Consider the following 11658-nt stretch of genomic DNA (forward strand, 5'->3'; position numbering starts at 1 on the left):
ACTTGTTGGAGGTAGGGTGAGGGTGCGCGCCTTCGCTCTCCTTGGCTCCGGATCGTGTCCCTGTCGCTGCCCCCGTCGCTTGCCTCCCCCAACCGTCTGGTGGCGCCCGGGTCCCCGGAGCTGCCCCCGTGTCCAGCATGGTCCCCGTGGGCCTGGGCGGGCCGGCCGGCGGGGGTTTCGCGCCCTCTCTGCAGGCGGCACCGGTCGCCTCTGCCGCGGGAAACTTGCCCGTCTGCGCTGGGCCCCTCCGGGCAGCTGCCGGCGCGGGCGGCGGGACCCCCTGCCCGTCCCCTAAGGGCCGGTTGGCTTTGCGAAGCGGCTGGAGGGGCCTCGGGGTTAAAGGGTGACGTTACACTTGGGAATTGGGCGCTTATCAGCAATCTGATGGTAACCTCGCCAGAAGCAACTTAAGAATGTTTAAGAGATAGATACAACTACCACTTCAGTTGCATTGGTGGTGAAACCCGGCTCCGGGAACATGCGAACGGCATTTTCTAGAAAAAATTGAATTGTGATGTGTGGATCTTTTATGAGAGCGATCCTTTCCCCTGTTTTCTTGCGGAAACGAGCTGGAGAAGAATCCCAGCTGGGAACTGCGGAACACGGGACTCCGGGGTGGAGAAAGGGGTGGGTGTAGGACCCACGGGGCTTGTGATCATTCCTAGAAAAAGCGGTGATGTGGGAAGACAAGTTATCTTTTACGAATAGGAGATGGAAAGCGAGTGTTTTGAGGACAAGCTATTCTGGAATGTATATTCAAAAGAAAGAAAGAAAAGTCCAAATCCCTGGCTTTGAGAAGGCTGCTGTGTAGTCCTTTAAAGCGCTCGGCTGCCCATGCACCGGCCTGCAGGTAGTCCCCGAGTGTGGAGCTCGGGTGGGAGCATCCAGGCCTCCCGAGGTTTACTTTCTCCCCTTCTCTTGGTGCGTGAAGTATGCAGAGTACTTAATTCGTTTTGGAATGTGCATTCAGAATTTCTTTTTCCTGAATGGGTGTAACTACAAGAACATGTTGAGATCCCTCGATTGTTGTTTAAAAGGCATGTTTTTGTCTAAGGCAGAACCGATGGTGTATGACCCTGGGCAAGTGGGTACCACCTCCTCAAGTCTCATTTCCTTTTCTGTAGTTGCATAAATTAACGTATTACCCTCCTCACGGGATTCTTAAATAGATCGGGGTGGGAAGAGTGAGCGAGATAGTTACCGTTATATCTCTACGTTTATCGATAATATGTACAAGGCACTTATTGAACCTGACAAAAAAAGTAAGTACAGTTGACATATTAGGGTTGTTACAGCGGAAAAACAGGTTTTACTCAAAGGTTTATTTTACCGAGTGCTTAGATGTAGAATTTTATGTAAAACCTGCCTAAATCCTAACTATCACTTTTAGACTTCAGTTAGGAAAATTAACCAAAGTTGTATTTGGCTTACTTTTCAGGAATTAATGCACAACGCAAATTACCGTAATAGAATGCATTACATTTAAGGCATATTTAAATGCTACTGTTCTATCTACTCAGAAGTCCAGATGACTGAGAGTCAGGTACAGTCACTTATATTAACGTTAGCATTTTGCTTCACTAATTAATGAAATACATCTTTCCTCACTCAACATACTTTCGCTGGTGACCAAATTCAAAATAATTTCTGTGGCTTCCTTAGCTCCACTCCCCAGTCCACCTCTACAGCAGAGTATGTTTTACCCAGGAGCACTTCAAACTCAGTGTTTTCAAACAAAATAAATGTATTCTATATCCTCCCTCCTTGCCAAACCTGCTTCATCTAATTATAATGACATTTTAGCATTAAATGTGTAGATAACGCAAAGTAAAATTTTATAAAGCATAGTAACATTGGAGGGACACATCGCAATAGAATCTCTTATGTAGTTTTATACATTAACAAAGGGTGGACAAGAAGATGAACAGATTAATAGCTAGTTTACAGGCCATAAACAATTAAACTGTTAAATTCAGTTCATGCCTGGAGGAACTTGGGCATTAAAGAGGTTTGAATTTAGGTTTTCACAAACCTGGGTTTGGATCTGGTCTACATAAACCTGGGCAACTGTCCTCTTGATTCTCAGTACCCTCTTTTATAAAATAAGGACAGTTTATACGGATGTTGAGGATTAACATGTTAAGCGCCCTGTCAGTCACCGGTGACTGACACTATACTTTCCATCCGGAAGACAAAACAGGTTGGGCGCTTTACGTGTTAAGGGAAATACATAGAATGTTTATCTCAACAGCTAAGCACATAGTCTAGCAAGTGGTTATTCAACAAATATTAATTCTATGCCCCCAAGTGACCCAATCTTTTAAATCTCTTGGTTTCATCTCTTCCCCCATCATCTCCTGGTGTTGCTATTGTTTTTTCTGTTCAGTGCCCCTCATTCTTTAGAGACTGTTCTCTTGCCCATATTCTCAGCCTCTCTGTTTCATCTGTCCTCTACATTTAGGCCACAGGGATGTTTTTAAAACATAAATCTGACTGTTCAAATTTATTAACTGAAATTCTGTGCCTAGTACTTTCCAGTTTCACTCATCTGGGATTGTTTAATGCGTGGACTTAATTGGATTTTTTAACTTAAATATTTATATTATTATCTATTGTATCTCATATGATTTCATCATATATTGCAAGCAGTGTGCTTAATTAATTGAATGCATTAAAAATCAGGTTGTTTAATGCAGAATGAATGTATCCATGGTGGTGGGAGGAGTAGAATTGGGCGTGAAGTAAACAGTCCACAGCAGATTCAGAAGTAGTAGCAATTTGCCTTTTTATAACCATGATTTGTTTTTTGAGAATTCCAATTCTGTTATGTCTGCTCTCACTGCTGTTAGTTCCAGCTTAGTTAAATGGGAAGTATAAATTATTAGGTGTCACAATAAAATCTAAAATCTAGAATTTTATAATCCTGTTAAAATGCATTTGACGTCTATCAAATTTCCTACGCACATACTTTCATGAATTGACCAACAAAATAAGACCCAAAGCATGGAGGCATGGAACAGACTGACGTACCTTGATGTGGGGGTGGGGGGATGAGAAGAGATAAACCAAAGAACTTACATACTTACATGCATAACCCATACATGTGCAATAGGGTAGTGAAGACCTAGGGGGGTTAGGGGGTCCGGGGAGGCAGGGGCTGGGAGGAGGTAGGTAAAGGGGGAGGAAATGGTAGATATCTAATGCTATCAACATTAAAAAATATATTTTTAAAACGCATTTGATGTCTATCACATTTCCTATGCTTATACTGCTGTAATGAACCTGTGGTTATTGATCTTGAACTTATTTTTTATTAAAAGTGCATATTTGTTACTGTTTCTGCTCTGATAGCCGTTGGTTCCTATGAGAGAGAAATGATATGTTCTTTAATTCTAATATTTTTATTGTCAATAAACAAATATTAAAACTATGAAGAGACTTGTAGATGTCTTGATAACCCCAGAGGAGCTTTTTTCTCCCCTTTTTGTGCATTCCAGAATATTTAAAAGTATATTTGGGGGAGGGGATCTTCTGTATATATGTCTCTTTAACCTATTGGAAACAGTTTTTCTGTTTTAACCTCTATCTACTGCGATTTTAAAAATCCATTATCATTAAATCACAAAGTGATTCTTATTATAAAAGGTAGGATCCTTCATGTCTGTTAGGTGCAAGTTACCATGGCAACCTAGTAGCAAACTGCAAATCCCAGACTAAGCACAGCAAATAAAAAACATCGTCTTCATGTAGCCCATTATCTTCTGTGTAGTGTAGAATCTCACATTCATTGTAAGAAGCTTATCACACTTACCTTTGTTCATTTCCCTCCCCCCAATTTTATTTGAAAACTGCCGTTTTCTATGAATGGTAAAATTCTAAAATCAATCAGCTGCTCTCTGAGTGCCTGCTAAGATCATGTTATTAAGCATTAATAAAAACAGTGTCTAAAAGGGCATTTACTGTTGTGCAAACCAAACAGTAATGTTTCTTTTTTGCTCTTCTATAATAAATGAATTAATTATTGCTCAATAATTGAGAAATGAATAGAGGATGGGTGGGAGAGAAGAAAGTGTTGGGGAGGGGGAAATGGCTTGGTGGTATTCTAGGGAATTTAAATTAGCAACAAGTTGAAACTAATATATATTGAGCCCAGTGGGCTTGGCTCAGTTGATTTATGAACCAGGAGATCATGGTTTGATTCTCAGTCAGGGCCCATGCCCAAGTTGTGAGCTCGATCCCCAGTGTGGGGCATGCAGGAGGCAGCTGATCAATTTTTCTCTCACCATTGATGTTTCTATCTTTCCCTCTCCCTCCCTCTCTGAAATCAATAAAAATATATTTAAATATGTGTACATTGATTCTTGTTATTAAATAATTTGAGGAATATATTTGATTTTCAAGTTTTGAGTTGTGTAAGAGATTCAAAATAAACATTAAATTATATGTAAAATAAAGATTTTTGAGTACTATGTAATTGTGACTCTAATGGTAATATTTCTAAAGACATTTGTTAAGGTTAAATGTCCTTTGGGTGTTAACTAATATACCTTTTGAGTGATACATAATTTATCATGATAAATTAGATTCATCATTGCCTTCAGGATAGGATAAAGTCCAAGTCCTTTAATGTTGTTTATAATAGTTCTTATCAAACTTTAATATGCTTATGAATCATCTGAGGTCTTCCTAAAATGAAGATTCAGATTCATTTGGGTTAGGGCGTGGCCTGAGATGCTGGCAGCCTAACACATTCCAAGGAGATAGAGAGGCTGCTTGCTGGTCCTTGGGCTACACTTTGAATATCAAGTCTGCAAGTCATTCAGTGGTCAGCTTTCCTGCTGTTCTAACTTCCTTCTTTGCTGGCTATGCCTTGTAAACAATGGCACTGTGTCATGGATTTGCGTACAGTATCTCCTACAGCAGCAGTTTGCAAAGTGTGGTCCAAGCATCTGTGAGACTTTCACAGGGTCTTCAAGGTAAAAACTGTTTTGTAATAATAGTAAGATGTTATTTCCCCTTTTCACTTTCATTCACTTTTGAATGTACAGTGGAGCTTTCCAGAGGTTGTAAGACATGTGATGATGTCATTGTTCTCACGACTGATAGAATGTGTACTTGGTGTTGTTTAAAAGTTTAACACTTTTAATTTCTAATATGGTAAATATTGATAGATATAAACAAAAGCTCTTTGAGTGCTGTAGTATCTTTTGAGAGACCATAACCTTTGAGAACTTCTGCCCTACGGTATTGGACCATGGACATAGAGACTCTGATCTAGAACTTACCAGAGCTCTTTCCTTAGTGACAGCTGAGCCAGAATGGAAGTTTCAGCTCCCTGCATGGTCCCCTCTCCGGCAGTAGTAAAAGGCCTCCTCTGACACCATGCAGGGGGAGTGGGAGTAAGTGGCACCCTATTGCTGCCTGTGGGGGTAACTGTCTCAGCTCTCTAGGTGATCTCCACGGAAGTCATTGTCATGGTTCTCTCCTTGGCCTACATAGCCTTCTCTAACACCAGCCCAGTTGGGGTGTTGAGATGACTCCTTTAGCCTCACCAGAGTGGAAGACCAGGCTGGCGTGGGGGTGTGGGGCACAGTTTTTTTAATGGTATTTGGCTGGAGTAGAGCAATTCTTGCCTGAAAGTTCTCTGTCTTGGGCCCTTTTCCTGATCCTTTGGCTAGAGAGGACAGCTTTCCTTAGCCCCACCCTGTCTTCCACCTCCCCTGCACTTACACCTGTTGGTGTTTCCGCAGTGGCTGTCTTCTCCAAATCTGAGAAATTGGAAGTAAAGCAAAAACTCAGGGACATCACCAGGGTGTCATTCTTTGGGTGCTGAGGTCCCTAGCCAATCTGTCTCCTTCTCTTTCAGAGTCTTATGTTTCTTTTATATGTAATTTTCAAGGTTTTTAGTTTTACTAAGCAGGAGGAATCGGGGGGAAAAACACACCTATTCCATCTTCATGGAAGTAGAAGTCTCTATGTCCTTTTTTAAACTTGCGCTGTGGGAGATCTGGTCCCCCTGCATACCCCTTATAATTGATTGTATAAAATATATGAATAAATATTAAAATATTCGCATTGAAGAAAAGCTAGTTTTGGTGGGGCAAAGAACTAATTTTGGGGAGAAAGGTTTAAAATTTAATGAAATAGAATTTGCATGAAAGGAGTTATGACTATACTTGAAGATTTATAAAATATAAGGTGATTTTGTGTAGTATATTTGGGGCTTTAAATTATCAATATTTTGGAAAATAAAAATTATGGAAAATTTTTATTTTCCAATTCAGGAAGATATAGTGAACCTGTAAAACCCAATATACAAGATAGAAATTGAGATGATTTCATAAAAAGTTAAAACAATCTCCACTATCTAGTTAGCTTTAAGTCTAGTTCTTTTTCACTTTCCAAGCACATTTAAATGTAATGTTATAGAGGTGATTTCAGAGCATTAAGAAGATGGGAGAACTACTCATTTCACTTAATGAATTGTCATAACAACAGACTTGGCAACTATTGTTCTCCAGAATAGTTCCTCCAAAATACGTACAGGCATTTGATACTTCTGAAATTGGTTCTGTTGGTATAAGTTTGGAAAGCAGTGGTTTTTTTGTGTTTTTTTTAAAAAGGCATCACTGCATGAGTGTCTTTCCCTCGCCCTCCTTTTCTCTTCCACATCCTTCCTCTAGAGCAGTGGTTCTCAACCTTCCTAATGCCGTGACCCTTTAATACAGCTCCTCATGTTGTGGTGACCCCCAACCATAAAATTATTTTCGTTGCTACTTCATAACTGTAATTTTGCTACTGTTATGAATCGTAATGCAAATATCTGAGATGCAGGATGTATTTTCATTGTTACAAATTGAACATAATTAAAGCATAGTGATTAATCACAAAAACAATATGTAATTATATATATGTTTTCCAATGGTCTTAGGCGACCCCTGTGAAAGGGTCGTTCGACCCCCAAAGGGGTTGCGACCCACAGGTTGAGAACCACTGCTGTAGAGTCCCTGTCCTATTTCTGCACAGCTACTTCATGCTCTGTAACACGGCTGCACTAGCTCCCCCTTTCCCAGCACACACATGCACTTAGGACTGGCTTTCTTGACCTGTGTTCATGTCATCTCTTCTAGGGAGGACTGACTAGAGCCTTTCAGTCCAAATTCATAAAAGAGGAAATAATGTACTGCCACCCAGGCACTGGGCATAAACAGGGTTGCTATGGTGTATGTAGTACTTGAGAGACTGAAATTGATTGAGATTAAAACTTTTCTCATATTCTTTTCTTGTATCTTAGAAACTTTTGGTTACCTGTGCCAAGGATTTTTCTCTTTATTCAGCAAACATTTATTAGGTACTATATCTTTTGAGATCTTAAATGTTTTTTAAAGAGAAAACTGAAAGCAGCAATCAGAGTAGTCATAACATTTAATTTTAGTCACAGACTATCAGCTGTGACTTGAAGTGCAGTTTTCATATGTTTAGAAAATCTGTGTAATTTTAAATATATTCATTTTCCAGATATAAATTTTATAGCCTGTTGGTAAAAAATAGTCAATCAAGCATGCACTTTCTTTAGGGAATGGTTAAGGGGAATTACTAGTGCTAGCAACACTGCTTCAAAATATACTTCCTTGGGAAAATAATTTAAAATTAAAAGTTTTATCTGATTGACTGTTACTCTATAACTTGTAAAAGTTGGATGATTGCTCTGGAATAATCTCAGAAGGCATTATGCCATCTCTAAAACATCTGGGAAACTAGAAACCATGGTTGCACAAAATCTTTTACCTTTTGTGAATTTAGGAGTCAAACTATTGAGGTAGGTTCATATCAGTAAAATGGTGGCCATAAACAATGGAAGTAAAACCAACTGGTATTTCATATGCAGATGATTCAGAAGCACACAAACAAATGTATTATCTTATACTTGGATAGGTGAAAAGTCTGACCTGTCTCGCTGGGCTAAAGTCAGGGCGGCAGTGGGTCTGTGTTCCTTTCTGGGGGCTCAAGGGAAGAATCCGTTTCCTTGCCTTTCTAGCGTCTGGTGACACCTGTATTCTTCTGCTCACGGACCCCTTTCTCCATGCAGATGACATTGTTACCTTTTTAAAGTCAAAATGAATGAGCATGGTACTTAAAATGTAAGCCTCCTCTCGTTTAATTTTGTTAAATTTAATGTATGTGGAATAATCATATGAATAGTATACTTGATTTATTTCATTGTTACAATAATGTGTTAAAATTTGTTCAGACCTGATGGCCAAAAGAAAGGAAGAGAATTTCTGCTCTCCTGAAAATGCCAAAAGACCAAGACAAGAAGAGGTGGAGGATTCTGATAAAGATGGTGATGAAGATGAATGTACAGACACCTTCACTAATGGTACCTCTACTTTGGTAAGTACAAAACTGTGGGTTTTTTATTGGCATGTTTCTCATGTCTGGTTCATATGACATATTCTTGATAATTCAATATCAGAAAAGCAATATGACCTTTAAAAAACTGAGGTAAAATAACCCAACTAATTATGAAGTTTTTGTTTAATTAGAAAAATTAATAGAGAAAAACAATGATACAAAGAGTTGGTTCTTTGGAAAGAGCAATAAAATTGACAAACCTCCGGTAAGACTGAAAAGGAGAAAATAAAGTGCTACAGCTACTCTGGGAAATAGTTCTCTACAATGCAAGATAGCCCTCCTCTCACAGAAAATTATCTGACTCAAAATATTAGTATTATTTATATTAAGAAACCTTGTGATTTACTTATTAGATTTTTTTAAGGAATTTAGAATGAGTAGTTACTCATATAAGGCTCCCATTTCATTTCATTTCACTCATTGTTTGAAGTTAACTTATTCACTTTCTGTAACTTTTCATGGGTAACACTGCTGATCTTTCTCCTGCTGTAGACGTTTGGATAGTTATAATGAGTGAATTGGACCGATTGATTGTCTTCTTCCATTGTTTTTTAATAGACTGCAGCAGAAGTTGGAATAATTGAGAGTATTCAGCTAAAAAACTTCATGTGTCATTCAATGCTTGGACCCTTCAAATTTGGTTCTAATGTTAACTTTGTCGTTGGCAACAATGGAAGTAAGTGCTTTCGCTTTCCTTTGTGCACTCTGAGCATTGCGTTGACATTAGAATGCATTAACTTTTCAAAATAGGCGACTGTTAGTGCTGATAAATCTGAGGTCTGTAACAGTGGTCATGAATAGTTTCAGTGTTTGCTGCCATTCTACACGTTAAGAAATAATGTTAACTCTGGGTTCATGATTTATGCAACAGAGATAAACGTTTCCTATTTATTCTTTTGAATCTATTTACCTTGGAATTCACACCATAGAAGAGTGGACAAGCTGACCTTATTGTAATTGGGGCAGCCCTGTATCTACTTCTATTGAATGTTGTAACAGAGCATGAATAAAGGGCCATGGGCATCCAAAGGTGAAGGAAGGAACTTCTCACTCTTGTGACAGATGAAAGTGTTGTGAGAGCCGGTATTTGTGCTGGTACTCTGTCTCATTGGGGAAGAAGCTGAGATATTCCAGGCAAAGATTGCTCATCAGCTAAGGTTAAGGTTTGTGGGGGTAGAAGTAGATGTGTGTGGGGAGAGGCAACAACCTTATATGGCTTTATCATATCGTATGTGGTGGGGAGGGGCAAAAGCTGACACTGGAGAGTCATGTTATAGATGATACTGCTAAAGGTCTTGGATGCCATGGTAAAGAAGTGGGGGTTTTATTCAGAAGTCAGTGGAGCTGTTGGGGGGTGGGGTGGGAGGTGGTGGGATCTGTGGGGACAAAAAAAAAAAAGAAGTCAGCGGAGAACTAATTAAAGTTTGTGAGTAAGTGATGACCTGAGCAAGATTTGTGAAACGAACGGGCCACGCTGTGGAGAATCGACGAGAAGGGGAAGATACAGGAGTTAGAAAGAACAGTGATGTAACGTTTTTGATAGACCAGCCAGGCATGAGGTATTGCCAGCTTGACGGAGCCAGTACACAAGGAAAGGAGGCTTGCCAAAGTCTACAATGGTAATACTGCTATGACATGAAACTAGGTACCTGTAGTTCCACAGCCTGTTTAGTTCTTTGTGTTCCCTACTCTGCATTCAGCCAAGAGGGAAGAGTTTTCAGAAGGAGAGAATGGACAGAGGGGTCAGTGCCACATGGAGGTCACATAGGGCAGTAAGTGAAGAAAGACGTGGGTTGGGCCGTTAGGTCCTCTTATTTTTAACTCTTGAGACTGATTTTATTAATAAAACTTAGGAAGAAATAACGCAAGTAGTGGAGGCAGTGAATTTAGAAGTGAAAGGAAAGAAGAAAGTTAGAATAGGGACTTGAAAGGCATCCCAGGAACTAAATGGGTTAACCAGTGGTATATTTTGTTGTTGTTTTTTGTTTTTAATATATTTTTATTGATTTCAGAAAGGAAGGGAGAGGGAGAGAAAGAAACATCAATGATGAGAGAGAATCATTGATTGGCTGCCTCCTGTTCACTCAATATTGGGGATCAAGCCCACAACCCAGGCATGTGCCCTAACCAGGAATCGAACCATGACCTTCTGGTTCATAAGTCGATGCTCAATCACTGAGCCACGCCAGCTGGACAACCAATGGTATATTTTGGTTAATTTGGACTGTATTGTGGAAGATAATGGGCCAATAAGAGTTGATTGAATTGGTTGATCGTGGCACTCATAAAATGGTTATCATATTCTCGATAATTATTGTAGGTTTTGGAATTTCAGCTTGTGATATTTTATGCAGGTTAAAAAGAAATACATTTTTAAAGTGCTAACTGATGAATAATATTCAAATTAGGAGCAATAATTGTCCAAATATTTATGTATATGATTGATAAATTTTTCAAAAAGTTCATTCATGGGAGTGCTGTTATGGGCAGATATTGGAGACACAGCATTGAATAAAATAGACAACATTCCTGTCTCAATGGAACTTTAAGGGTTGTTAAAAATAGTTTCTGGCTTCTAAGAATTTATGGAAAAAGTAAATTTTAATTAGAATGTCATAAAAATTAGATGAGTTAAATATGTACGTATTTATGTATGTATGTATAGTTAGGGAGTTCAATGAATAGGCTGTGGTCCAAAGTACAATGGGATTTTTAGGTTGAAAATGCAGCAACCATTTTTTCCCATTTCCTTATCAGTGGCAAAAATTTAATTCTTGAAATGTACTGATTTTTTCTAATAGCATTAGCTAAATATTTCATTATATATACAACTTTTTTTTTTAACATTAGCTGCTGTGGCACTGGAAGAAAATTATAATTGAAGTGTAATACTTTCAGGATTAGGCTAATTCACATTTTTATTATGAAATTTTCACATCAAATTGTAGGTGTCAGCCCTTCCTTTTCTCGCTCTCTAATGAATGTGATTTCTTCAACTCCCGTTTCTTTAGGTGGGAAGAGTGCAGTACTCACAGCTCTCATAGTTGGTCTTGGTGGAAAAGCAATCGCTACTAATAGAGGTTCTTCTTTAAAAGGTTTTGTGAAAGATGGACAGAAGTAAGTGTTTGCTTTTTACATGCATTTTTCAGTTTTTTCATACTAGCAGCTGCTTTAGAGTCACAGTTCATGTAGGCGTTTTAGGAAATGAAGTGTCTTCTCAGAACTGGAGCACAGGAATCACAG

General features: G+C 38.9%; 1 protein-coding gene across 1 annotated transcript in view; it reads left to right on the top strand.

The window, feature by feature from the left end:
* Positions 1-6: 6 nt before the first annotated feature.
* The window catches only part of SMC6 (structural maintenance of chromosomes 6), a 55989-nt gene continuing 44337 nt past the window's right edge, over positions 7-11658 (top strand). The window contains exons 1-4 of the mRNA XM_006767560.2: positions 7-11; positions 8252-8394; positions 8974-9091; positions 11427-11532. Of these exons, the coding sequence (XP_006767623.1) occupies positions 8257-8394; positions 8974-9091; positions 11427-11532 (362 nt within the window). The 5' untranslated portion in view covers positions 7-11; positions 8252-8256. The remainder of the gene's footprint in view (positions 12-8251; positions 8395-8973; positions 9092-11426; positions 11533-11658) is intronic.

Source organism: Myotis davidii, unplaced genomic scaffold (assembly GCF_000327345.1).
Source record: "Myotis davidii unplaced genomic scaffold, ASM32734v1 scaffold238, whole genome shotgun sequence".
In the NCBI taxonomy this organism is placed as follows: domain Eukaryota; kingdom Metazoa; phylum Chordata; class Mammalia; order Chiroptera; family Vespertilionidae; genus Myotis; species Myotis davidii.